Raw genomic sequence first — 27637 nt, forward strand, 5'->3', positions numbered from 1 at the left:
CCAAAACATCATCGTATTGGTAAAGCTGTTTTGATACCTAAAAGACTCAAGACGATGCCATTTTACTCAATAAAATTTGTTTTAATATTAATTCTAGGATATTCAAACTCTAAACCTATAAAAATAAAAGTTGAAGTTTAACCATTAATCCAACTTGTATGTTCTTCTAAAAATAATAAACAACACTGTATATTTTAAGTTTTTACCTTATACTCTTCCTTATCAATACTCTACCCAGCTCAATGAATGTTTCAATGCCTGACATGTCAATGGATGAAACATCTGCAAAACCCCCCATATAATCAACTGTCCTAAACATATATGTAAAACTAAATGAGTACCTATTATCAAGGGTTCTTTGTTATGTACTATAAACCTTTATCAATCACATTTGATGTCTCACGGGTAAAATATATTATTGTTGAACTATCTATGCTTAAAAGTTTTTTTTATTTTAAAATTTTAAAAATTTAAAAAATAAATTTATTAAACTGTTACAAAATTATTATTAATTTTTTTTATTTGTTAAAAATCATCATCAAATTTTATCAAGCTTTTACCTTTATTATAATGTTATAGTGACCATTTTGTAACGATTTGATAAATTTATAATAGTAAAACATTTAGTAACCAAAATGATGATTTGAATATAGTTAGGTGACCTCTTATGTACTTTAACCCTAACATATTATTGGCCTTGTTTAAAAGTCCTAGAAAATGGATAACGAGCATATAGCTTAAACGAACGATGGAGAAGGCTTCCAAAGCTCAATCCGTAAAAAACGAGACAATAGAGAGAGAGAGAGAGAGAGAGAGAGAACAGAAATGGCAATTCATGCACCACTCTCAGTCGCCTCAGTAAATTGGGTGCCTAAACTCTGCTTTAGGAAGCTTGAATCCAAGAGAGAGAGAGAGAGAGGCAAGTTTTGTTGATTTCAAGCCGATTAGAAAACGAATCAGCTTCACAAGATTGAGAGCTGCAGGGTTGTCCGAGATTGAACCTGATCTTAATGAAGACCCTGTCTGTCAGTTCATTTCATCTTATATATATAAAAAAAGCTTCAAGGACAAAGCCGTATTTGTGTTGGTTATGTAAATGTGTTGGTTGATTTCGATGCATGTGTTTTATAGGAAGATTTTAAGTATGGAGAGTATGATGGGCACCATACTTACTTTGAAGGAGAGGAGGAGAAAGGTAACTTAGAAAGAGCGGAATTTTGATGTTGTTTCTGTTTAAACACTGGTATTGAAGGTTTTAGTTGCAGGAACATTTTGGGGAGCCATTGCTGATGATATTCAAGCTATTGAACCAACCACAGGCTTCCAAGCTAAATCTCTTCATTCTTTGTTACTCTTTTCATACATTAATTTTGTAATTGATTGTTTTCAACTCCTTGCAGGACTTCTTTCATGGCTTTTCCTCCCCGCAGTTGCAGCTGGAATGTTCTTCAATGCTCCGGTAAAATTCATTTAGTAGACAAGATTATTACAAAATGTTCTATTGTTTGATGAATTTATTGATGGTGTAGGGGGAGTACTTGTTCATTGGAGGTGGAGTGTTTACGATTATATTCTGCATAATAGAGATGGATAAACCAGATAAGCCTCACCACTTTGAGCCTCAGATATATAACATGGAAAGGGGAGCTCGTGCTAAGCTAATCAATGACTACAACACCATGAGCATTTGGGGTTTTAATGAGAAATATGGAGATCTCTGGGATTTCACTATCAAGAAAGATGATATCACAAAGCGTTAACTTCTCTTCTTATTTGTAATTATTAGCCATATATAGCCATGTGAGCATGGGAAGTATAGTTTTTCCCCTTGTTTTGATAAAATTGAATGTTACTTAAAGTTGGTTCTTCACCGAAATTGAATGCATAGTTCTGTTGACGTTTGGCTTAGGATGAGTCAGGATTCAAATTACGGTCGCGATCGCGTTTTCGATCACATTGTGTTTATCACGGTTGCGGACGTAACAACTGCTATTATGGTCATTATGAGTATCACGGACGTGAACTTTTTCAAATTCGCGCACAACCTAATATAACAATTATAAAAAATAACTTTTAATGATTTTTAGAATGATTTCTAACACACATAAACTTCTATTAATACGAGAATACAAGTTTTTTAATCGTGGAAAGTATGATGTATTTAACGGCAGCAAGGCTAGATATCATGTATTATGTGAGTCTAATTAGCATATACATGAAAAATCCTACAGAAGTACATCTTTTTACTATCAAGAGGATCTTACGTTACCTACAAGATACAAAAGAATTTGGTTTATTCTTCAGAAAGGGAGAAAAACTAGATTTATTTGATTTTTATTAATAGTGATTATACTGGAGATATAGATGACAAAAAATACTTTAGTATATTTTTTATGGGTTTAATATAAAAATAAGTATCTAAATTATACATGTTTTCTCGTTTATGTGCATAAACTTTTTTTGGGTTAATGTAGGTGTCTAACGTTACCAACATTATCATTTTAAGTGCCTCAAATGTGTCGCAACCGTCTTTCGGTTGGGCTCCGGAATTGGGCTTCGACTTGAAAAATGTGGATTGGAGTCGCCACCAATTATTTATTTAAAAATAAATAGGTTAATTGGATACCTTATTTCTTACCTGATCTGCGTCTCACCAGTGATATGTCGGATTCGGGAGTCGGTTACGGTCAAGGAAGGATTAACACCCTTGAACCGCCCTTTCGGTACTATGTAATTTCCAATTGTCTTAATTAAGAAAATTATAGTTTTAGATTAAAAGGTAAAAAATATCGATCCAAATCACTTACCTTAGATTGGTTTAGAAATCCCCTTAAAAAGTCAAGAAACGAGTTAGGTAATAAAAGTGGTAAAATAAAATGAGGAAAAATAGAAAATAAAAATAGTTAATATATATATACCAATAATAAAAAAAAAGAATGAAGACATGGAAGATAAAAGTACTAGGAAGAATATGAGGCAAAGAGACAGAATAAAGAAAATAACAAGGTATACACAGAAGTATGAATAAATATAAAGAAAATACAAAAGGAAAAAGAAAATAAAGAAAGAAAAATAGAATAAGAATATAAACCAATAAATAGATAAAAATAAAAAAAGTACAAACATATATTAAAAATTTACATAAGAAAAATATATGCAATAGAATAAAATATATAAAGAACGAAAAAAATATATAAGTAATATATATATATATATATATATAAAATATAATATACTATAGTATAAATAAATAAATAAATAAAGAAAAAGAAAAAAAATATAGTATATTAAATAATGTGTGAGATAAGTACTCTTTTACCTTCTCGAATGCAATCTGACAGTTTTCATCCCATGCCCCAGGGCTGTTTTTTCGAAGAAGGCGAAAGATTGGATCACACTTGTCGGTTAACTGAGTTATAAACCGAGCTATGTAATTCAATCTTCCTATAAAACCTCGGACCTCCTTTTGTATTTGTGGTAGAGGTAGACTCTGGATAGCCTTGACTTTATCAGGATCAACCTCAATGCCTTTTCTGCTGACTACAAAGCCTAATAGCTTCCCAGATGTCACCCCGAAGGTGCACTTGCTAGGGTTCAGCCGTAACTGAAATTTTCTCAATCTCTGGAAGAGCTTTCTCAAATTCTCGACATGTTCATTCTCAGTCTGTGCCTTGACAATCATGTCGTCGACATAAACCTCGATTTCTTTATGCATCATGTCGTGGAACAGGGTCACCATAGCTCTCTGATATGTTGCCCTAGCATTCTTTAATCCGAAAGGCATCACTTTGTAACAGAAAGTTCCCCACATTGTGACGAAAGTGGTCTTCTCCATATCTTCAGGATGCATCTTGATCTGATTGTACCCCGAAAATCCGTCCATGAATGAAAAGTAGGCGTTCCCGGCTGTATTGTCCACCAGAGTGTCTATGTGTGGCAAAGGAAAGTTGTCCTTGGGACTTGCCTTGTTAAGGTCCCGGTAATCAACACACATGCGTACTTTACCGTCCTTCTTCGGCACAGGCACTATGTTGGCCACCCACTCCGGGTATTTGGCTACTTGAAGAAAACCGGCATCAAATTGCTTCTTGACTTCTTCCTTGATCTTAAGGAGCATTTCTGGTCGCATTCTTCTTAGTTTTTGCTGCACAGGTTTGAATTCTGGTTTGATTGGCAGTTTGTGAACTACCATATCTGTGTCTAGTCCTGGCATGTCTTGATACGACCAAGCGAACACATCTATGTACTCCTGAAGTAAGACTATCAGGTTTTGTCTTGCTTCAGTCGAAAGAGTTGTACCGATTTTAACCTCCTTTCGATCTTCCTCAGTGCCCAAATTTAGGATTTCGATCGCCTCCTCATGTGGCAGTATTTGTTTTTCTTATCTTTCTATCATTCTCAATAATTCGGTAGGCAAGTTGCATTCCTTTCCGTTATCGCATTCATCAAATTCCCCAAGACAAATGGTTGATTCAAAATCCACATCCGGATCAGGATCATTAGTGCCTACATTATCGTTATCTGGGAACCTGAAAGGAGAAAAATGTGCATGTGTGAGAGGATAATATCCCACACGGAACAGTCAAGGATTAACTTCGTGAGTTACTGGAGATGAAGTACTGGAATGAAGGAGATAGATAACGAATTCAAAAATAAAAGAAAAGTTTGTTTGTCATGGAAAAAGAAAAATGCATCTTTTATTAAACTTAAAAAAATGTTTATTCACCCTTACAAAAGATCACCTATTGCCCCGGGTATAGGTAAATAGGGATAGTTCGAATATTACTCTGAAAGACTCTTGTAAACCACATGTAGTTCTTCCATCGACCAACTGCTAGACACGAAACCAGGTGGCAGAGGGCATATTCCGGATCTATCTTCGTTGTCAACATCTTCTGTGGTCACGGCATTGATGTTCAGATCTTCCAGAGCCGCTTCTAACTGGGACATGGTGGTCTCAAACACATAACCACCTGACTTGAATATTCTGAAAAGAGGTGGGAATGCCATAGGCTTCCATTGGAGTTTGTTTCCAGTCAATCTGGCCAATCTTCTCTCCCGGTTCTTTTGGATCTCCTTTCTCTTTTCATGATAACTGGGCTGAAAACCGAGCCCAAATTGGTCTAATTTTGAGATAGGAAGGACAAGATTGATCCTTCCTTGCAAATATTTCCCAAAACCTCTCTCGGTTCTGGCGCCTCGGCCCAGGGTTTGCTTGATCTCCATCCTTGTGCATTTGGAGAGTCGTGGTCTTGGGATCCTCTTTCCTTCTGCCACAAATGTGGCATTCACAAATTCCAAGGAGCGGAACGAACATTCTATAGCTTCCTTGTCTACTTCGATGTATGGAGCCTCCGTGGTCACGCTTGCCACGATATATTCCTCAGCGTTGATAATTACTAAGGCACCGTCAATAACAAATTTAACTTTTTGGTGCAACGTGGAGGGTACTGCTCCGGCTTGATGAATCCATGGCCTTCCCAAAAGACAGCTATAGGACGGCATGATATCCATCACAAGGAACTCAACATCATAGGTGGCTGGTCCGATGGTCAATGGTACCTCGATCTTTCCGATTACCTCTCTTTTGGTCCCATCAAATGCTCGGACCACATTCTGACAAGCTCTCATATGAGAGGTATCTATTGGTAGCCTCTTCGACGTAACCAAAGGCATCACGTTCAAGGCCGAACCATTATCGATTAAGACACTTGGTAAAGCGTGCCCCTTACAGTAGGTAGTAATGTGTAACGCCTTTATTCGGCCTCTTCCTTCGGATGGAATCTCATCATCTGAAAATGAGATGAGATTATCAGCTTGAATATTATTCACCAGTCGATCCATCTTGCTGACTGGTATGTCTTGTGGCACGAACGTTTGATTAAGGACATTCAACAGCGCTTCTCGGTGTGCTTCCAAGCTTAAAAATAGTGCTAGCATTGAAGTACGTGTAGGTAAGTTGTGGAGTTGTTCTACAATGTTGTACTCGCTATGCTTCAAGATCTTGAGGAACTCTTTAGCTTCTTCCTCCTTTATAGGTTCATTGACAACTAGTACATCTTCTTTGAATGGATCAAGTGGTCTTTGCCCCACTTTGCTATTACATCCTCTGGAAGTACTCACCTGACATTCGTACTTCCATGGCACTTGCCGATTGTCCTTATATTGAAAAGGCCGCGGTGCTGAGATTACCACCTTAGCTGGTGTTATTACTGTCATGCTTGCCTTAGGGGTAATTATCAGAGGACTACCCCTACCAAATCTTCTGTCTGATGATTCTGCGATGGCACAAACATCTGCTTCCAAGGACTCTTGAATTTCTTCATGAAACTCCACCTCTTTCTGGTCCATCATGAGCTGAACTAACGATCTGAACTCTGGGCAATCTTGCACTTTATGCCCTTCTTTGTTGTGGTAACAACAATGGTTACCATCTTCATTTTCTGTCGTATCTGGACATGGTGCAAGAAGCCCTGCCTTCACTATTTGGCTCCATACCCAAGCCAAAGGAGGTTTGATCTCCGAAACACTCGATTTAATTTTCCTGCCCCCTTCGGTAGTAACGGCATTGATTCCTGTCTCCTGATGATTGGGCAAGGGATTATGGGCGACATTTGGTGCTCCGGAGTTGAAAGTGATCCAATTCTTGTTACGCATTCGTTGCACAAGTCTCTTGAATGCGAGATAACTTTCAATCGAATGCCCCTGCACACCGCCATGGTATTCGCAGTGAGCGCTCTCGTCATACCATTTCGGGTAAGGGGGCTTTATTAGATCCATAGGATAAGGCGACACTGTATGAGTGTCGAAGAGCTATTGCTATAATTCTTTATATGTCAAGGGAATAGGGTCAAACTGCTCCCTTTCCCTTTCCCTTCTTGGGTCCCTCTGGTTTTGTCTAGAAGTACCGGATGGTACAGCTGCTGTGGAATTTGAACTTGAGATCGTAACCCCCTTGTTGACGTTGTAGGTGTTCACATTGTTGATCTCTCGCTCTTTGTTTCTCATGGGAGGCTTTTTACTGGAGTCTCCTCCCTCAATCTTTCCTTGTTTAATGGCCAACTCGATCATTTCACCGGCCATGACTAAATCTGAAAAGCTCCCTGACGTGATTGCTACCAAATGCCCGAAGTAAGGTGCCTTCAGGGTCTGAACAAACAGATTTCTAGTTTCCTTTTCATCCAAGGGTGGATGAACTTGTACAGATAAATCCCTCCATCTCTGTGCGTACTGTCGGAAACACTCATTATGTTTCTTCTCCAGGCTTTGTAACATAACCCGGTCTGGTCTCATATCGTTGATATGCTTATACTGCTCCAAGAAAGACTTGGCTAAGTCTTTCCATGTCTTGATATGAGTTCGACTAAGCTGGTTGTACTACCGAATAGCTGAACAGGACAGGCTCTCCTGAAAGCAATGGATCAGGAGTTGGTCATTCCCGCCATATCCTGTCATCTTTCGACAGAACATAGTGATATGGGCTGAAGGGCAGCTGTTCCCATCGAACTTCTCAAACTCAGGAACTTTAAACTTTGGTGGAAGCACCAAGTCTGGAACTAGGCTCAGCTCCATTGCGTCCACTCCATAATAATCATGGTCTCCCTGGACCATCTTTATTTGATCTTCTAATATTTTTATCTTTTCTTCCATCTTTTTGGCTTTATCTTCCTCATCAAAGTCTGGGACATGATAATCATCCGGATGATCGTCAGGGATGATCGTAGAAGTTTGTATCTTCACAGCAGGTGCAACTTTCGCTTTGGTAACGAATGAGTCCCCGGGTAGTGCTGCTTTCCCTTTAGTAGCAGATGCGTCCCCGGGTAATATTCCGGGTGAGATAACCACTTGCGGGGTTGGTGGTATAGCCACCCCCTCGGAAGAAATGCCCCATGATGCACTAGCTTGTTGTAGACCCGACAACTTGGCTACGATTTGGTTGACCAATGACTCCTAATTTTTCTTTATGGACTCCAGAGTACTTTCACTGTTCTGAGCCATCTTATCTTCTAATTCCTTTTGAAGTCTTGCCATGTTCTCTTCGATCTTCTCCATTCTGGCTTCCATTTGTCTCTTTTTTGCTCGAGTATTGTGCGGGTGATGTGTATCTGATGCTTGCGATGGTAAGCTCGGTGTCTGAGACATGTTCTGTTAGTTAATACGAATGTAAAAACATGGAAAATATAAAATAAACAAACATGAAATATAAAATGCAAGAAATGCAATGTATGATGTATGCAATTGGAGGCATTGATCCAGAAAAGTGTTCATTATTATAAATAATCCTTATTCAGACAAAAATGTTTTATCTTTTTAGAGACATAAAAACAAATTAAAGGTACATTCGGACTAAATCCTCTAGACCCCGAACGGCTTCCAGTAGGTTGACGAGTCTTCTGCCTTCATCTGTTACTGGTTGAATGCCTTGTCGAACCACTCCAGCTTCCCTTGCTAGGCCGTGAAGATGACGGGCTGCTTTTTGCATTTGATCCAGGAAATCTCGGATGGTTGCATCGCGGGCCCTCACCCTTCGCTGTGCTTGCTCCCAACGGAAACGCCATTGTAATCCTCCGTCGAAGGGCACTATCTGAAGCTCGTTTGCTTGCTTCTTGAACCCATCTACAACAGCTTCCAACTCAGCAATCGTCATGCCATTTTTCTCATGTTGTTTTTCTAAGTCAGCTACCTGAACTCTCAAGCGCTGGTTCTGATATTGACTATCTGCCAAGCGTCTTTGGGCAGTCTTCATATGTTCCTTCCAAGCTTTCTCATCAGGCCCCTCGAACTTCCTTTTCAGGCTATGAGCTTCGTCTTTCCAGTATTCGGAAGCCACTTTCAACTTGGAGTTATCTTTGACTTTATCTTGATACCCTTTTCTCAGGTCTTCAAGCTCAAAGCGGGCCCTTTTCTGTTCTCTTTCCAGTTTATCTGCCCGATCTTTCTGAGAGTCAGCATCAAGCTTCCACTGATAACGTTCAGCTTCAAGTTCCCTTATTCTCTGCTTCAGCTCGTTATTCACAGCTTCAAACTCGGTCTTGGCTATCTCAAGCTTAGAAGGGACATGCCTGAGATGTTCTTCAATGGTACGGGTGTCCTCACAGTCTGGTACCAGAATATTGTCATTTTTCCTCAACCTTCGCCACTCCACATAATCAAGAGTAAGCATGCTTCTGGCAGCTACAACATCCATCCGAAATACTTTCCTCCATGAATCGGCTGCTTCTTTGATCATTTTCTTATAGCTATCACCGTGATACTCAAACTCTGACCTAGTTATCCCGCATGTTGCTGGGACAAACTGACGTGCCCCATATTGTCTAAGTGCTAATAACGGAGCATACCCGACTGCTCCCCAAAGTCCAAGTAAGGTCACAGTATCAGAGTCACCACATCGGAAAAGAACATCACTGAAGAATAACCAGGGGGCTCTCCAGACAATATCCCGGTCCTGAAGATGCGTAAAGACCTTCATCGATTTTTCCTTCGAAGCGCCTTCATGCAATTTCAAGGTGATGAACTCACCTAGAGGTGAATAAGTGGTGCTGAAACGGCGGTAGGCGACCCCGTTAGTCTTCCAGAAGTGGCTGTGAATCCAGACCTGAAGGAGCTGCATAAACCAAGTGAATCTTCCTCCGCCAGTTCTTCGGAAATGGTTGAGAGATCGAAAGGTCTCGGCCAAGATGGCTGGTGCTGGGTTAACTTGTTTTGAGAGTTGCTCAAACAGTTCTACCACGGCAGCGTTAATGCACCCCAAAGCCTTCAGAAAGATAATCAAACCATACAGACCGAGTGCAAAAAGGTCTACAGTCTTCCACTCATCAGGGTGATTTTTCATTAGTTGCTTTATATGGATCCATTCGATTCCTTCCCCGTTACCTTTGTGCCGGAGTCGATCAGTTACCCACTTTTCATCAACCCCTGCAATCTTGGCCAGTCCGTTCTTGAAAGGCTGACTCTTGATGTGTTTGATATATGCTCTCTCTAGTTTGATACCTTCGCAGTGCAGTAGAGTAGTTTACTCTTCAATAGTAGGCACCATGTCTTCCCGGTTAAAGGTGAAGCAACTATATCCTGGGTTCCAGAATTGAATTAATGCTCGGAGCAGGGGCTCATCAGTCTTGACATGGAGCAAGAGGGCGATATCACCATATCGTTGGCTGAACTTCTGCTTTCTGTCATTCTTCCAACTATCCCAAATGTTTCGCAGTTCTTGGACATCATTCTGTTTCAGGCTGACAGCGGCGTGACTAACCAGCTCTGACACATAATTTCCCTGAAGACTTTCTCCCTTCTCTTTCTGAGTCTTCTCGGACCATAGTCGTGCCTCAGCGTTTTCAATCTCTTGTATTACAACACCTTTGTCCATTAATTTGAATTATTTTGTGTATAACAAACGCTTTTTTGGGATCAATAACCTCTTGTAATGATGCAAATGCTAGAAAACAAACACAAAGGCAAAAACGTTAGCAAAATAAAAATACAAATAAAAAAAATGACGGAAGGAAAAAGCACAAAAAAAACATGGTTAGGGTAAAAATATCCTAGGTTTTGGAACGTGGTTTTGGGGTAGGCTCTAATTCTTCATGGTCTCCCAGTTTAGGTTTTAAAAACGGTACCCGAGTTCTCCTTGCCGGTGCCCCCTTGGGCTTGCCAGACCCTTAGTCCTAAACCCATCACAGGCTTGTGTGGACTAAGTTAAACTCGAGAGGACACATTCCCTTATGCCCGCACGGTGAATAAATTCACACGAAGACATAAGGTATATGAATCCCGAAGGCTACTTGCTAGGCCCGCACGGTGAATAAATTCACACGAAGGCGTCGCTTTCACCCCCACTTAAAACGGGTTCGGAGCTCGGGTTTAGAGCCTTAGATGAAAAATGTTTGAAAAGCTGAAATCATTAGAAAACGGTCAGTCCAACTATTTACTCAAAAAAATATAATCAAAAGTAAGTAATAAGGATCGAAATATTACCTTAAAATTTAAACTTACCTTTTTCGTTAAAAAGACAACTGGAAATTACCTTAGCCTGACTCACTTACCTGTCCCCAGCGGAGTCGCCAAGCTGTCGCAACCGTCTTTCGGTTGGGCCCCGGAATTGGGCTTCGACTTGAAAAATGTGGATTGGAGTCGCCACCAATTATTTATTTAAAAATAAATAGGTTAATCGGATACCTTATTTCTTACCTGATCTGCGTCTCACCAGTGATATGTCAGATTCGGGAGTCGGTTACGGTCAAGGAAGGATTAACACCCTTGAACCGCCCTTTCGGTACTATGTAATTTCCAATTGTCTTAATTAAGAAAATTATAGTTTTAGATTAAAAGGTAAAAAATATCGATCCAAATCACTTACCTTGGATTGGTTTAGAAATCCCCTTAAAAAGTCAAGAAACGAGTTAGGTAATAAAAGTGGTAAAATAAAATGAGGAAAAATAGAAAATAAAAATAGTTAATATATATATACCAATAATAAAAAAAAAGAATGAAGACATGGAAGATAAAAGTACTAGGAAGAATATGAGGCAAAGAGACAGAATAAAGAAAATAACAAGGTACACACAGAAGTATGAATAAATATAAAGAAAATACAAAAGGAAAAAGAAAATAAAGAAAGAAAAATAGAATAAGAATATAAACCAATAAATAGATAAAAATAAAAAAAGTACAAACATATATTAAAATTTACATAAGAAAAATATATGCAATAGAATAAAATATATAAAGAACGAAAAAAATATATAAGTAATATATATATATATATATATATATATAATATAATATACTATAGTATAAATAAATAAATAAATAAATAAAAAGAAAAAAAATATAGTATATTATAACAATGTATATATACGTATAAATTTACATAAGAAAAATATATGCAATAGAATAAAATATATAAAGAACGAAAAAAATATATATATATATAAGTAATATATATATATATATATAATATAATATACTATAGTATAAATAAATAAATAAATAAAGAAAAAGAAAAAATATAGTATATTATAACAATGTATATGTACGTATATATATAGAGAATCATAATGAAATAACGCAAACTTGGGTGGCCGAATTAAAAGAAAATCAGAAACGGAGACTGAATCTTAAAGAAAATTGAATTCAAAATTGAAATCAGGGATCAAATCGAGCCTTTTAAAAAAACGAGAGGACCAAACATGTAGTTTCTCCTTTCGTTAAGAAAAACACGCGGATCTGGGGTTTTAGTATATAACTTAAGTTTTTTTAAAAAAATTCATTTGTTCTCTTCTCATCAGCCGAATCCCTCTCCCATCTCTTCGTTTTCTCTCTTCAGTTCATCTTTGGATGAACACGCCGCCACCTGGGTTCTTGATGAACCCAGAAAACACCCGTCGCCGCCTCGCCGCCGCCGTTGAACGGCGACGACCACCGTTCATCGGCGGCAAAAATCAAAATTTTTCATTTTTCCGAGAGGTCTTTGTACCCTCGTTTAAAAAAACATACTGATTTTGTGAAAAGGAGGCCTCGGGAGGGTAGATCTAGAATAGATCCACTCGAAATACCCCTCCCCGGGTCATCGGCCGTCTGAATGAGGAGACGAAAACAAAGGAAAGGATCTACACTCGCATGCAAAGAAGAACCAAACGAGGTAAAAAAGGCTACCTTTATTTCTTTCTTGCTTTCGGATATTACAAGTACTTTGAGTATTTGCGGTTTGCTGCTGATTTCCCTCGTAATCGTGTACAAAACTTGTGTGTTTGTGTGTGTAAAAATCCCCCTTTCTGTGTTGATTACATATGTTATTTATAGCCTAGGATTTGCTAAGCATTTGAGTCCTATTCTAACTTGGTTGTCTTCGTGGGTTGTTGGTGTTGTCGGACGTTTCGGGATCGTTGTGTGTGACCGTGAAACTCGGACATTGGTGAGGGTTATTGACCGATGGATTCGGTCGTGGGACTCTTGGACGTGGACTGTTGACCATGCGGGGCTGGGGTGAGATGGAAAGCTGCTGAGACATCAGGAACCCTAATCTACCTTAAGGTTTGTTACTGGATCGAACACAAGTGGGCTGTTGTGTACTTATTTGGTTTTGTAAAATAAAAAGAAAAGTATAAATATATATATTATTATGTAATATATTCATTATATGATATGGTCGAAATAAAACGTCTACAAAATGTAATAGGCATTAAAAAATAATTGTTGTCCGTTTAAATCCTGTCACGTGACACTAATTATAATTTCTTATTTATTTATTTTTAAATTAAAATATATAATAAAATAAAGTAAATAAAATATTATGACTATTATTTTAATCCTAATTACTGCAATTGTTGTTAGTATCTTAATTAACTACATATAAAAAACTGGATGATTCGTATAGAAAGTAAAACTGGCTTCTCAAGTTTCTTCAAAATTGGTTTCCGAATAACGTCAGAATTCAATATTTGATCAAGAGGAAGGTCAGGGTAATTTGTCAGCAATTTCCGACCGTATCTTCGGTAATTAAAAGAATCGTTGTTGTTCTTAAAAATTACGGATTTGAACACCAGTGACTTGGAATTAAAATTAAAATATGTCTAAAACAAAACCATGCAAACTTTCTTTTGTGAAAACCACAACACACTGCTGAATACAGCACGAGAAGAAACGATCACCAAATGACTGTAGAATCATCAAAGACCTTAGAAAGTGGGTGAAGTTGAAACATAGAAACTTGGCAGCCCAAGGAGGATGAGCACAACAAGCATTTTGACTCCAGCCGCAACTGTTTTGGATCCACCTGTAAACATTAAATATATAATTCTCAACTAATCTGCCTGTTATTCTCACAACAACCATTGACTCCAGCCGCAACTATTTTGTCGCTATCGCACTTGTCGGGATCAACTCCGCTTAACCAAAAAGCCCATTGATATCAATATGAAGTGAAATTAGACATTTAAAGAGTTTAGAGTTTTTTTTTTATATTTTAGGGGGAAAATTGGATTTTTTAATAAAATATTTTATTTTTAAAAAAAGTAAATTTAAAAAAAATAAAGTTTTATAAACGTAACAGGTGTCAGATAATACATTTTTTAACGATTGTGACACTCTAAACACTTAAAATGATAACGTTGGTAACTTTAGACGCTTACATTAATTCAAAAAAAGTTTAAACAAAAATAGGTATAATTTGTACACTTTCTTTTACACTAAGCCTATGATATTATATATATATATGCACAAAAGTATTAATTAAATTAATATTATGAGTTAATCAAATATATAATTATTTTTAATGTAAATTTGAATAGTTAGTAAATTCCTTTCATATTGATGGATTTTTTTGAAGAAGCTGTTTATTGAATTTTAATTACATTTCTTGCATGATATATTAAAGTATTCCATATCGTAAATTAATTATTTTTATATTATATAATCTTTTTGTGTCTGAAACAGAAAAAGTCGAAGGGGTTGAAAGGGACCTTGGATCCCGTTACCATAGATGATCGATTTCACATTAATTTATATTCATTAAATTTAAATAAATAAAGGATTTCTGAGTTTTTTTATGTCGTATTTCTTTATATTTTTATCACATTAATTTTAATATTTGTTGTCAATCACCGGCGATTATTAATTTGAATCTTGTTTTTCAAATCATTTTCTTGTTGTTTTTCAAATCATGTCCTTTTTTTTTTTTGAGTTTTTTAATTTTAAATAAAAATCTCCTTATGACATATTTTTATTTGCTCTTGTGGCACGCTTTTTTCTCAGCTCTTGTGATACGTTTCTTATAGCTTTTAGTACATTTTTCGTAGACCTCTACAACCATGTTGGTGCTCTCACACAGATTTCCACAACATTTGTTTTTTGATTTGTTTATCGGTGGTCAAGTATGATCAGATTCCCTCACTGATAAAAGGTTATTTGTCGATATAATGATAATTATGTATCAGAGCATATTACCAAATTATTTGGTTTGCTCACCAACTTTTTTTATTTTGTAAAACGTTTCGTTTGACAGAGACAATGATTTTTATAAAAGGTTATTGGGTTCTTTTGATGTTGGACATTATTCTCAATGAAAAATTTTATTTTTCTTTATATTTGTAAGTTTAATATTTTTGTTTTATATATGATGTTTTTTTTGTAATTATTGTCCCTAAATTTTTTTTGAATACATTGTAATTTTTTGTTTGGATTTAATATTTTTGTTTTACATAAAGTTTTATAAAGAGCACTCTATTGTGTCGTATCTTAATCAACAAGAACCTTTAGCATAATTTATTTCAATGAATCAAATCGGAGAGAAATATAGAATGTATTCGTCTTGTTCTTTGTATACATGTTAAAAATGCTATAGATTTATATAGACTTTTGCAAATTAATGATATATATATTACATGTCAATAAATTTTGTAACATCTTCAGATTTTTTAATAAGAAAGTTTTTAAGTTTGAGAAAAAATCAATGTGGTCATCGTATTATTTTTTCTTCTTATTAATGTTGCCTTTTAACATAGAAAATAAATTCAATGTGGCTGTTCGACCAACGCTTTTCTTCGTTGACCATTACAGTACTGACGTGCCAGTTCACCATGATGACATGACGGTCCACAGTGCTAACGTGACAGTCCATCTGTCATGTTTGAGTTACCAATTTAGTTAATCTTCCACCCTATACTGTCGTGTTAGCACCGTGGACTATCATGTCAACACTTTTAACTGTGACATCAGTACTGTAATGATCAACGATGAAAAAACATTTGTTAAAGGGCCACGTCAGGTTTATTTTATGAGTTGGAAGGCCAAATTGAAAGAAAAAAATCTTAAATTATAGAGGGCATGAAAGATCCAGCATTAGATTTAAGAAGCCTGATTGATAATCCACATTTTGGTTGTAATACCTCAACTTAATCAAGATATTACGATCAGATTAAAAATGTCACTAAGCAAATTCATGTAAAGTTAATTTTAGGAAATCTTTCATTATTTATTATCAAATAGTACGTTTTAAGTTATGGAAATAAATAAAATAATATAGAAATAAGAGTGTGTAATTAGTATCCTAAAGCCATAGTGCATCAGCCCCTACAAGTGGTCAGGTACCCGAAACCCTAAAACTCCCACAACCAAGTGGAGATGTAAATATCGGGCAATGGATTAATTCAATATAATGTACAATCTGAATTTAAAGTGGTTTAAGTGATAAATATATTATTCTTTTTAGAGAGTTTTTGTTTAAGTAATTACCTTCGTAGAATGTATAATTTTAACAAAACAATTGGAGTATGTTTGTTAGATGAAAAAAGATTTTGAAAATGAATTCGGTAAATTAAATTTTTTTTTTTGGAAAATAAATTCAGAAAATCATTTTATGGTGTTTAGATAATGTTATGTAAATCATTTTTCACTGGTTAAAAAATTTTAAAAAAAAATATTTATTATAAATATTGAATACAATAAATAATATTATTTATTATAAAATAAATAATAATATTATTTTTAAAATATTTGAATATTTTTTAATATTTTTATGTCAATATTATTATTCGAATATTATTTTAACAATTTTATAAATAAATCATCAAGACTATTATATTTTATTAAAATAATTTTTTATAAATTATTTATTAAATTAAAATATTAAATATGTAATAATATTATTATATTAAAATAAGAAAAATGTACTATATTATTAAATTTATTAATACAAATATTTTGATCATTAATACTTTTATTAAAATAATATTAAAATAGTATATTAATATTATTAGATACATAAAATAATATTATTTTGAATATTTATACTTTAAAGTAAAAAATTTAAAAAATGACTTATGAAAATCAAATCGTTAGTCATTTTTTCAGAAAAATAAAAAGGAAATTTTGTTGACCAATGAAATAAATTACATTGACATTTATTTTTCACCAACTAAACAACAATGAGAAATGAGAAAAATTATTTTTGAACAAACCAATTACAGTGAAACAAAAGAAACCCTTAAATTAGACAATTTTATTCAAAAATCACCCAAAAAGTTATTATTTGTCAAATATTAACCTTTGATTATTATTTACCAAAATATCACCAATTTAAATAAAGTCATATTCTACTAGACACATCTTACACATACATAAGTGGTAGAGACGCTTTTTGTATGGTTTGGTAGCACTCGTATAAAGCGTTTTTTTCCTTCAAAAAGTGTCTTTACCACATTTACAACACCTTTGTTTTAGGGTTAGGCTTCTGGTTTTAGGGTTTTAATTATTATATTATTAAAATAGTTTGACTTAAAATATAAACCCTAAGATATTTCATTCTTTTTATTTTGGTCCCTAATTTTTTTAACTCATAAGATATTTTTCTACCTAAAACTATAAACCTAGATATAAAATTAGAGTGATAATAAGTTTAAATATTCCAATTTAGAAAATAAAAGGTAAAAATACATAAAATTTATAATAATATATCGAATATGATAATAAGTTTAGGTATTTTCATACATAACCATAATATATATCTTTAAAAGATTGTGAAAGTAAAATATTAAAAGAATAAAAATAACTAAAAATACATAAAATAATATTTTTATAACAAAATACAAACTACAATAACATAAAATACAATACCAGAAAATAAAATAACATAATTATTGTCTACGGTTGAGAGAGGATATAAAATAAGGTCACATTTTTGCCTATTGTGGTCTGGGTTATACAATGCACATATCTTTTAGGTTCTCTAGTATTCTCTCGAATATTCATATCATAATGAATTTGAGTGGATTTTGGACGACTCGGTTCCCTTAATAAAATCATATCTAATTTAATTGTAGGTCAAGTTTGAATCTCATTCGGATATTTTTCATTACGTATTGGGAAACTCAAATTCTTATACTTTGACTGATATACGGGATCAACTTGCGAAAACTAATATACGAAACAAACATAGCATTTGTACTCCATATGAGAATGTGAGCAAACTGCTATAACATGAAAGCATAGATACATTAGAGTTTGAAATAAGCACAATCAAACCACCTTTCTTGTAGATTCATTTTGAAAGAGTTAGATTCAATCCCTTCAAGAGATAATGACATCTCCAACATACGAAATTATTCATGGGTATGAAAAAAAATTCTAATACCAACGTCCCATTTGAGGATGCAACTTTCTTTTATGGATATGCTATCAATCTTGGGTGATAAATATGATCATTTTGCATTCAAATAAGAGTTTGTTCCTCGAGTTTTTCAAAAAACTTAAACAAAAATATATCATTTTAACCAACGCAGTTATAGGTAAATGACACGCCTCCTTTAAACTTGAATTAATAGCCTCAATTAAGTTGGTAATCATATGACCATACTGATATCCGTTATTGTATGCCTTTGTCCATATTTCTTTTTTGATGAGTCTGATGTAATTATAACCGACTTCATTTTTTACTGGCAACTCTTGCAGCATATACTGAAAACCTTTGAGGTAAGAGTTCGTAATATTTCTCTTGCACACTCTCTTTCTCCCCTATATGTTTTGAAATTGATATTTGTTTCATTTTTTACCGTGTTCATGTGAAGCTTTCAGCTTCCTAAATGGTTTGTGCATCTTTTTTACCCGAGTGAAACAACTCGCTTGCAATCTCGAGCAAGACAGAGGGAAGTAATCATTGCATGGAATGGTGAAGTCGTGATTTGTATTAGTTGCTCCATGGAAAACCAAACTTTTGTTGTTGGTCCGGAGTTCCCGGTTGTCAAGGCCTTCCGTAATGCTATTAAAGAGGCTGCCATAGTACAACACTTTGAGCTGTGTGATATTATAAAAAGTGACCTTATTCATTACTGCTTACTTCCCCCATCCCCCCCTTTTGTGAGCAAATAAAGAAGACAAACCCCAAAAGCATTGCACAAGTGGTCATCATCGGTGCAGATAGTCGTTTCCAACAACTTCTTGTTTCCTTTCATGCATCCATGTAATCTGATACTTTTTTTTTATGTTTCTATATCTATACTAGAACCAAGGTAAATATGCAACTCATTCCATCTATATTATCATTTTCATCTGTTCTTTTTTCCCCCCTTCAAACAAACATAAATAGATCTTTTCTACCAATAAGTAATGGCCTAATTAATACCAAAAGTCTATTTAATTAATTTAACAATTTTTACGATTAAAATTAAATTTACTTTTTCGCCGAACATATTTTTCGAGAAATATTTTCCGTAGTACGTATCTTAAAAACCGTTTCTAAAATTCATTTTATGATGTTTGCGTAAATTATTTTCTACTATTCGGTAACTGGGAATACAATACCATATATAATTATAATATAATAGAGTATATTATTGTAATATTAAAAAATATAATACTATATTACTAAAATTATTAATAAATATAGTTTAAGTATTTTAACAACCGATATTTTTATTAAACCATTGTTAAAATATTATATCAGTATAAAATAGTATTATTTTGAGTATTTATATTTTGAAGTGAAAAGTTCAGAAAATAACTTACGAAAAGTCATACGGTAAATTATTTTTGAAAAAAAAATAAAAAAAATAAACTGTTGACAAGAAAATAAATTATATTGATTAATCTAATTTTCATCAACCTAAGCATCGTGGGTAATTCATCATAATGGGCAAGGGTTGAAGCAATTCAATTGTTTCAAAGATTGCAATTAAGAAGAAGCAAAAATCCTCCCATTTAATTGGTAGTCCAGCCCACTAGTATTAAACAAACAAATAAAACATTGTTGCTCTAAAAGAAAATCCACCGATGCATCACACCTAGATACCCTGTCTGCCACCTTGTATTATAATAAAACTAGTGACTTATATGTGCTATTATTTTTTGTTGTTGTTGTGTTCATGGTTATCATGCGTGTACATATATTTATGTTGTTCAGATTTGAATTTAATTTTATATATTAAATTAGTTATAAAGTTTTAAAAAATAGATAATTTCGTTAAAAAGAACAAGATATTAAAAGTTAACCTAATTACTTGATTCGATTATGTGACATCTTTACTTATATTGATTCAATTAAAATATATAATTTTTATTTATATCCCAGATAATATATATATATAATAGGATTGATCGATTATAATAAAAAAAATGATAACCTCCTCCTCTCTCTCCTTTTTCCCCCTTATTTTACAAATTTGTGTGAAATTTATTTATCTTTAACTTTTTTCTATTTAATTTTGTTTAACCGGCAACAACACCGATTTTGATATTGGTTGTCGTTCGTCGGTTATATATATATTTTTTAATTTTTTAAATAAGAATAATTATGTCTTTGTGACATATTCTTTATCTTTATGGCACGTTTATATTTGTCTTTGTAGCACGCTTTTCTCTGCCTTTTGGTAGCCTACGGTCTTTTGCCTTTTTTTCATTTATATTTTTTCACGGGGTTGGATTTGACATCGCACGACTGATCAAGATGACACTTATTTGTTATCCTGTTGATATTCTCTGCTTTGGGTCCTCATATTGATTTGGATACGCTTTTTGTGCTTGTGGATAGTTTTCTCACGTCGTTTGACTATGATTTACGATTTGTCGGTGATATTCCAATAGTTGCATCTTCTTCTGTCGTTCGTTTACTGATGCAACATCTTTATTTTATTCGAGCATTGGTTAGATTTTTTTACATTTTCTTTTTATGATCTTTGTGTGATCTAGGTGGTTAATTTTTGTGTTAATGATTATAAAATATATCCCAATTATAATTCAGTTTACGTTTACGGTTATACTCGTAAATCTTCATTATAATTCTGAATATTTTATATTTTTAATAAAATTAACAACTATCTATAAAAAAAATGATAATAATAATAATACGAAAACAAAGGGTTCTGACTATTGTTGCCTTTTTTTTCTTTTTAATTTTTAAATATATTATTATTGTGATGCCGTTTGAATAAACTATAATAGAAAGAAAGATGCTTCCTGAAAGATAATAATTTTAACCTAAATTTAAAAGTGTGAGGAACTTAGTTATCATGACACAGCAAGCCCAATACTATTTTTGAAAGTCTCAAAAAAGTTGTAGACTTATTAAAAAAATAGATTATTTATTTAATCTATTAAATTTAAATTTTATAAGTCAAATTATGTTTTCCATAAATTTAATAAAAATTGTGTTTAAGTTTAATTATAAATTTATAAAAAAAAATATTTTTACTTTTGATGCTATTTTGATCATGGAACCAACTCAAGCATGACATTTCTACAAAAAGAGTACTAAAAATGATGGACGCCTCTAATATATGTCTACAATGCATAGAAATGAAGCAGCATAGAAGGCACTAAATTTCGGAAACAGAAATCCCATAAATTTTAGGATAAATTACATGTTTAGTATCTAAATTATTATTATTATTCCCATTTTGATACCAAAACGTTTATTTTTTTAAATCATTCCAAATATTTATTTTTTATTTTGTTTTGGTATATCGTGCTTAAAAACTTAACCGGGCTATAGTACGTGACACTTTTTATGAGTAAATTATATTATTGATCATTTAACTATCTTTTCACTCTTATTTTGATCATTAAAGTTTAATTTTTTTAATTTGATTATTTAGCTTTCAAACGACTCCTAATTTAATCACTCTAACTTTTAAATTTAATTTTTCATTTTAATTATATATTAATAAAAAAATGTAATGTCACAAAAAGCATTAATAAAATAAATTAGAGTGATTAAAACATGATTAATTTCAAAGTTGAGTAATTAAATTGAAATTTTTTAAACTTTAGTTACAATAAGAGAGAAGATAGTTGAGTGATCAATAATATAATTTATCCGTAAAAAATTCGATAAACTTTCAACTCAGTACCAAAATGAAACCTAAACTAAACGTTATGTATAGTGGCGGATGTATGTACTGTCCAGGGTGGGCACATACCCACTATGAAATCCGAATTTCTTTATGTTAGTTGTCTATTTTACTAAAGGTGCTCACCTGAAATTTTATTTGTACTCTCCCCATACCGAAAATTTTTGTTATTAGTATATATATATTCACCCTAAAAAATATTTCTGGATCCGCCATTGGTTATATGTGATTTTGGGGAAAAATAAAATTTAGATATTAAAATAGAACAAACTTAATAGTTCAAGTACTAAACATGTATTTTACCCTAAACTTTATATACTTGAAAGGTAAAAAGGCAAAGAAGTGAACCTGTTTACGTTTTAGACAGGTGGTTTTGAGTATCTGCAACTCGCACCAATTTATATTTACAATTATAAGACATAAAAATATAATATATAAATATGAGGAGATAAAAACTTTACCCACACACTTTGAGCCTATAGTCATCAATCAATCATCATCTTGGAAAAAGTCCACCACCACCTCCACCACCACAATGGCACAATCCAGTGGCAGCCGTCCCAAAAGTAAACGCTTCAATGGGAATTCTTCTTTTTCATCATAAACAATAATAGCACCCCAACAAAGGCCCTTTGCCTTCTTTTGTCTTTGTCTTTGTCTTTCTCCTCTTTTTTTTTTTTTTTAAACTGACCATTAGAGCAATATATAATATTTAATTATGAATGTCACGAAATGTACTCTCTCTCTCTCTCTCGATTGCTGAGGTCAATGGGATGTTTACTGCAATCTTGTACAAGCTTAACCAAGACCAGATAATGATGTACTTGTCCATCCTTTTCTCTTCTTCACGTTGTCTTCTTCTTCTTACTTGTTTCCTACGATGATTGATGACAAAGAGGCCTCTTTTGGTGCTTCGTCTTCAAGACCCACGACTTTTTCCATGCTTCACTTGCTCTTGAATCTTCTTCTTCTTCTTCTATTGATTTCACAGGTTTTCTTCTTTGCCTCTCCTTGCCAGGCTGCTTGTGATCAAAACGACAGGGTTTTTCTCTTGGGGTTTCGTTCCAACATAACAGTGCCATCTTCATCCCCCTTGAATTGGTCAGCTTCTATAGATTGTTGCCTTTGGGAAGGAGTGGTTTGTGATGATCCAGATATGGGTCGAGTCACTCAGCTATCGCTGCCCTCTCGAGGCCTCACAGGTCATCTGTCAACGTCTCTGGTAAACCTCACACTTTTAACCCATCTTAACCTTTCCTATAATCGGTTGACTGGATTTCTGCCCCCTGGATTTTTATCTTCCCTCAATCACCTCGAAGTTGTTGATCTCAGCTACAACAGCCTCTATGGTGAACTGCCTCTGGATTTCATTTCAGATGATATCCGGACACTCAACTTATCAAGCAACCGCTTCTCAGGGACCATTCGATCCGATTCTCTTGTTCGGGCAGCAGCCCTGAATATGAGTGTTTTCAATGTGAGCAACAACACTTTAACAGGCCAGCTTCCATCCTGGATCTGCATCAATACTTCCCTCACCATCTTGGATTTGTCCTACAACAAATTCAATGGAGAAATTCCCACTGGACTGGACAAGTGTTCCAAGCTGCAGATCTTTCGTGCGGGTTTTAACAATCTGTCCGGGACACTTCCTCTTGATATTTACAGAATCGCCTCACTTGAGCAACTGTCCTTACCGTTTAATCACCTCTCCGGGAGAATCCGAGATGCCATCGTCCAACTCTCCCAGCTCACCGTCCTTGAGATGTTTTCCAATGAATTTGAAGGCCCCATCCCTAAAGTCATAGGCCAGCTTTCCAAGTTGGAACAACTGCTGCTTCACATCAACAACTTCACTGGTTATCTCCCACCATCTCTAATGAACTGCACCAACCTCATCACTTTGAATTTGCGGGTTAACCATCTGGAAGGAGATCTCTCCACCTTCAATTTCTCCACCCTGCAACGCCTCAACACTTTTGATCTTGGCAACAATAACTTTAAAGGTACCTTGCCTTTAAGTCTTTATTCTTGCAAGTCATTAACTGCGGTAAGACTGGCTAGTAACCAGCTAGAGGGGCAGATATCACCAGCCATACTTGCATTGCAATCCTTATCATTCCTCTCGATTTCTACTAATAAGTTAACCAATTTTACTGGGGCAATAAGGATTTTGATGGGATTCCAAAACCTTACTACTCTCATCCTTACTAATAACTTTGTGAATGAAGCAATACCCAATGATGAAAATATAATAGGAGAGGAAAGTTTTCAAAATCTTCAGATTTTGGGACTAGGAGGATGCAACTTCACTGGTCAAGTCCCCAACTGGCTAGCTAAGCTGAAGAATCTAGAGGTGCTAGACCTGTCCCAAAATAGAATCAGTGGTTTAATTCCCAGTTGGTTGGGTGGCCTGCCAAACCTTTTTACATAGATTTGTCTTCAAACTTAATATCAGGAGAGTTCCCCAAGGAACTCGCAGGCCTGTATGCATTGGCAACACAAGAGTCTAATGATCAAGTAGATAGAAGTTACCTGGAACTCCCGGTGTTTGTTATGCCCAATAATGCCACCAGCCAGCAGCTGTATAACCAGCTCTCCAACCTTCCACCTGCTATTTACCTGAGAAACAACAACCTCACTGGAAACATCCCTGGGGAGATTGGTCAATTGCAATTTCTTCATGTGTTAGATCTCAGCCAGAATGACTTTTCTGGCAGCATTCCAGAGCAAATATCAAATCTCACAAACTTGGAAAAGTTGGATTTATCTGGGAACCGGCTCTCTGGCCAAATTCCTGAATCCTTAAGAGGCCTTCACTTTTTGTCTTCATTCAGTGTGGCATACAACAATCTTCAAGGACCGATACCGTTTGGAGGTCAGTTTGATACTTTTACCAACTCTAGTTTTGAAGGGAACCCAGGTCTGTGTGGTTCAATTGTGCAGCGCATTTGCCCCAATGCACCGGGCAGTGTCCATTCTCCCACTGTACCAAAACGCTTAAACACTAAACTTATCATTGGGCTTGTACTTGGAATCTGTGCTGGTACTGGTTTGGTTGTTACTGTTCTATCATTGTGGATATTGTCCAAGAGAAGGATTATTCCAGGAGGGAACGCCGAAAAGATTGAACTAGATTCACTTTCCTGCAACTCATATTCTGGAGTTCATCCACAGACCGACAAGGATGCTAGCCTTGTTATGCTGTTCCCGAACAAGACCAATGAAGTCAAGGATCTCACCATATTTGAACTCTTGAAAGCAACTGACAATTTTAATCAAGAAAACATCATTGGCTGCGGGGGTTTTGGTTTGGTTTACAAAGCAATATTAGCAGATGGGACCAAATTGGCAGTTAAGAAGCTCTCAGGAGATGTTGGCCTGATGGAGAGGGAGTTCAAAGCTGAGGTAGAAGCTCTATCCACAGCTCAACATCAAAACCTGGTGTCCCTGCAAGGTTACTGTGTACACGAAGGAGTTCGGCTATTAATATATTCCTATATGGAGAATGGAAGCTTAGACTACTGGTTACATGAGAAAGAAGATGGTCCATCCCGGTTAGATTGGCAAACTCGACTACAGATTGCTAGGGGAGCAAGTATTGGACTGGCTTACATGCATCAGATATGTGAGCCACACATTGTTCACCGAGACATCAAGTCGAGCAATATTCTTCTTAATGACAAGTTTGAGGCACATGTTGCAGATTTTGGATTGTCGCGACTCATTCTTCCTTATCACACTCATGTTACAACCGAGCTTGTTGGTACTTTGGGTTATATTCCTCCAGAATATGGGCAAGCATGGGTAGCCACCTTGAGAGGGGATGTGTACAGTTTCGGGGTTGTCATGCTTGAGCTGCTCACTGGTAAAAGGCCCGTGGATATGTCTAGGCCGAAAACATCAAGAGAATTGGTTTCCTGGGTGCAGAGATTGAGGAGTGAGGGCAAGCAAAATGAAGTCTTCGATCCACTCCTAAAAGGAAAAGCTTCGGATGAAGAAATGCTGCAAGTGCTTGATGTGGCCTGCCTGTGCATCAACTACAATCCTTTCAAGAGGCCAACTATCCAGGAAGTTGTTGACTGGCTCGAGAGTGTTGGAACAATCGCAAGAAACCAAAATAAGGATTCGTGAGAAGTGTCCTCCATCGCTTCTTGGAAACATATACATATACATATACATGCACAAAATGTTTGTATACATACTTTCACCTTTTTATTTTTAACCATGTGAATAAATTTGTCCAATCATACTACTTCAGCTGTACAAGAAGAAGAAATCAGAATCAAGAAGAGACTGTAGTTGCTTGATTGCAATTGTAACCTTTTGTCAGATAGGTGAATGAGTAATCTATTTGTTAAAAGAAAGAAAGTTTCCAAGCTGCAGCGTTTACAAGTCTCAAATCGGCTCAAGTGTGATTCACTCCCATTTCTACATCTGTGACTGATAATGCATGTCCATACAAAATGAAATTTACACAATTTTAATTGTTATTTTACTTTGTTCACTTGGATTATACTTCTCGAGTTCTTGCGTTGAGCTTCTTGAATTATTGTTGGTACATTCTCACGCCTGAAGACTTATTTGTATCCCTTAGATTTCTTTTTCTTTTAGGGTGTGTTTGGTTTTCGAAAAATATCATTAACAAGGGGAATGATATTTTCTGGAATTGTATCCTCGTGTTTGATTCACAGAAAAAAATCATTATCATATAATAACTTATTATTAATAGTAACATTTTTATGTTAAAATGGTGGGAATGTCATTACCTCCAAATTCTTAGATAATGAACAATTCCCACAACTTAGGACATAAATACCTCTGAAATAACGATTTGTTTTCATATGGATCCTTATCAATTATAATTCTCTATGGTTTACTCAAAATTATAAACTTAATAATAATAATATACAAAGAATTTAATTTAATAAAATATTAATAAATTTCAGTAGTTAAAATTATTTTATATTTTCAATATTTAGTATATTAATTATTTTATAATTTTATGAGGTAAAAATATTATTATTAAAATAATATTTAACTTTGATTTATTAAAAATAGATCTTATATATTAAAAAACAATATATTTGTCCACTCGAAATCACAATATTAGTTTTCATATTATATTATATTTTATATAAATAAATATGATACTTATAAAAATTATTTAAAATTATAAGTTTGATATGCTAATTATATGTTAATTTTTTTTCTTTAAACTTAAATAGTGTAATAATTAGAATATTTTTATGAGTTTTCATTCAAATATTTATAATTTAATATTAACATTTAACTTATTAAAAAATATATATGACAAGGATAATTTGGTAAAATATGCATTCAAATAATCTTATATTCCTCCAATCAAACAATGTAATCTTATATTTCTTTAAGCAAACCAAATATGATAATACAACATTCTCATAGTAATGTTATATTTCGATAATCTTATCCTCAAATATAATCTTACATTCTGTGAACCTAACGTAGATAGTATTCTCACCCTTTTTGACGTGCATGGGTCGGACAAGTTAACCTAACAATCCTATAAATATTAGGCTTTTTAATAAGATATTTTTCTTTAATTATGACGCAAGAATTATAAAAGTTAATTAACTTTTTTTTTGGATAAGTAAAGTTTTTATTTATCCAAAAGGAAAACAGCAAGCTGCAACAAGGTACATTACAATCAGCTAAATCAAATTTCAACCAAGACACAACCTCCTATTTACATTATCCAATCTGTTCATATGACACCTATACATTTTGATTTTAACTGCCTCTCTAACTCTATCAACAATTTC

At 34.5% G+C, this 27637-nt stretch overlaps 2 protein-coding genes across 3 annotated transcripts; both read left to right on the plus strand.

The window, feature by feature from the left end:
* The first annotated feature begins 752 nt into the window (after nucleotides 1-752).
* LOC120183328 (photosynthetic NDH subunit of subcomplex B 5, chloroplastic-like) lies at nucleotides 753-1846 on the plus strand. 2 transcript variants are annotated; one of them, XM_039188054.1, is made up of 5 exons: nucleotides 753-1025; nucleotides 1132-1195; nucleotides 1266-1326; nucleotides 1399-1459; nucleotides 1530-1846. In XM_039188054.1, the coding sequence occupies exons 1-5, from the start codon at nucleotides 1011-1013 to the stop codon at nucleotides 1758-1760; spliced, it is 432 nt and encodes a 143-aa protein (XP_039043985.1). In that variant the 5' UTR covers nucleotides 753-1010; the 3' UTR covers nucleotides 1761-1846. The 2 variants fall into 2 exon arrangements, with proteins under 2 accessions (XP_039043985.1, XP_039043984.1); XM_039188053.1 differs by having other exon boundaries at nucleotides 1266-1459.
* Nucleotides 1847-22577: 20731 nt separating this feature from the next.
* LOC120183357 (tyrosine-sulfated glycopeptide receptor 1-like) lies at nucleotides 22578-26095 on the plus strand. Its single transcript, XM_039188070.1, is given in 2 exon segments — nucleotides 22578-24253; nucleotides 24256-26095. Coding segments are annotated over 2 exon segments (3252 nt in total). The 5' UTR covers nucleotides 22578-22713; the 3' UTR covers nucleotides 25968-26095.
* Nucleotides 26096-27637: the final 1542 nt, after the last annotated feature.

Source organism: Hibiscus syriacus, unplaced genomic scaffold (genome assembly GCF_006381635.1).
Source record: "Hibiscus syriacus cultivar Baekdansim isolate YM2019G1 unplaced genomic scaffold, ASM638163v2 tig00112758_pilon, whole genome shotgun sequence".
Classification (NCBI taxonomy): Eukaryota; Viridiplantae; Streptophyta; class Magnoliopsida; order Malvales; family Malvaceae; genus Hibiscus; species Hibiscus syriacus.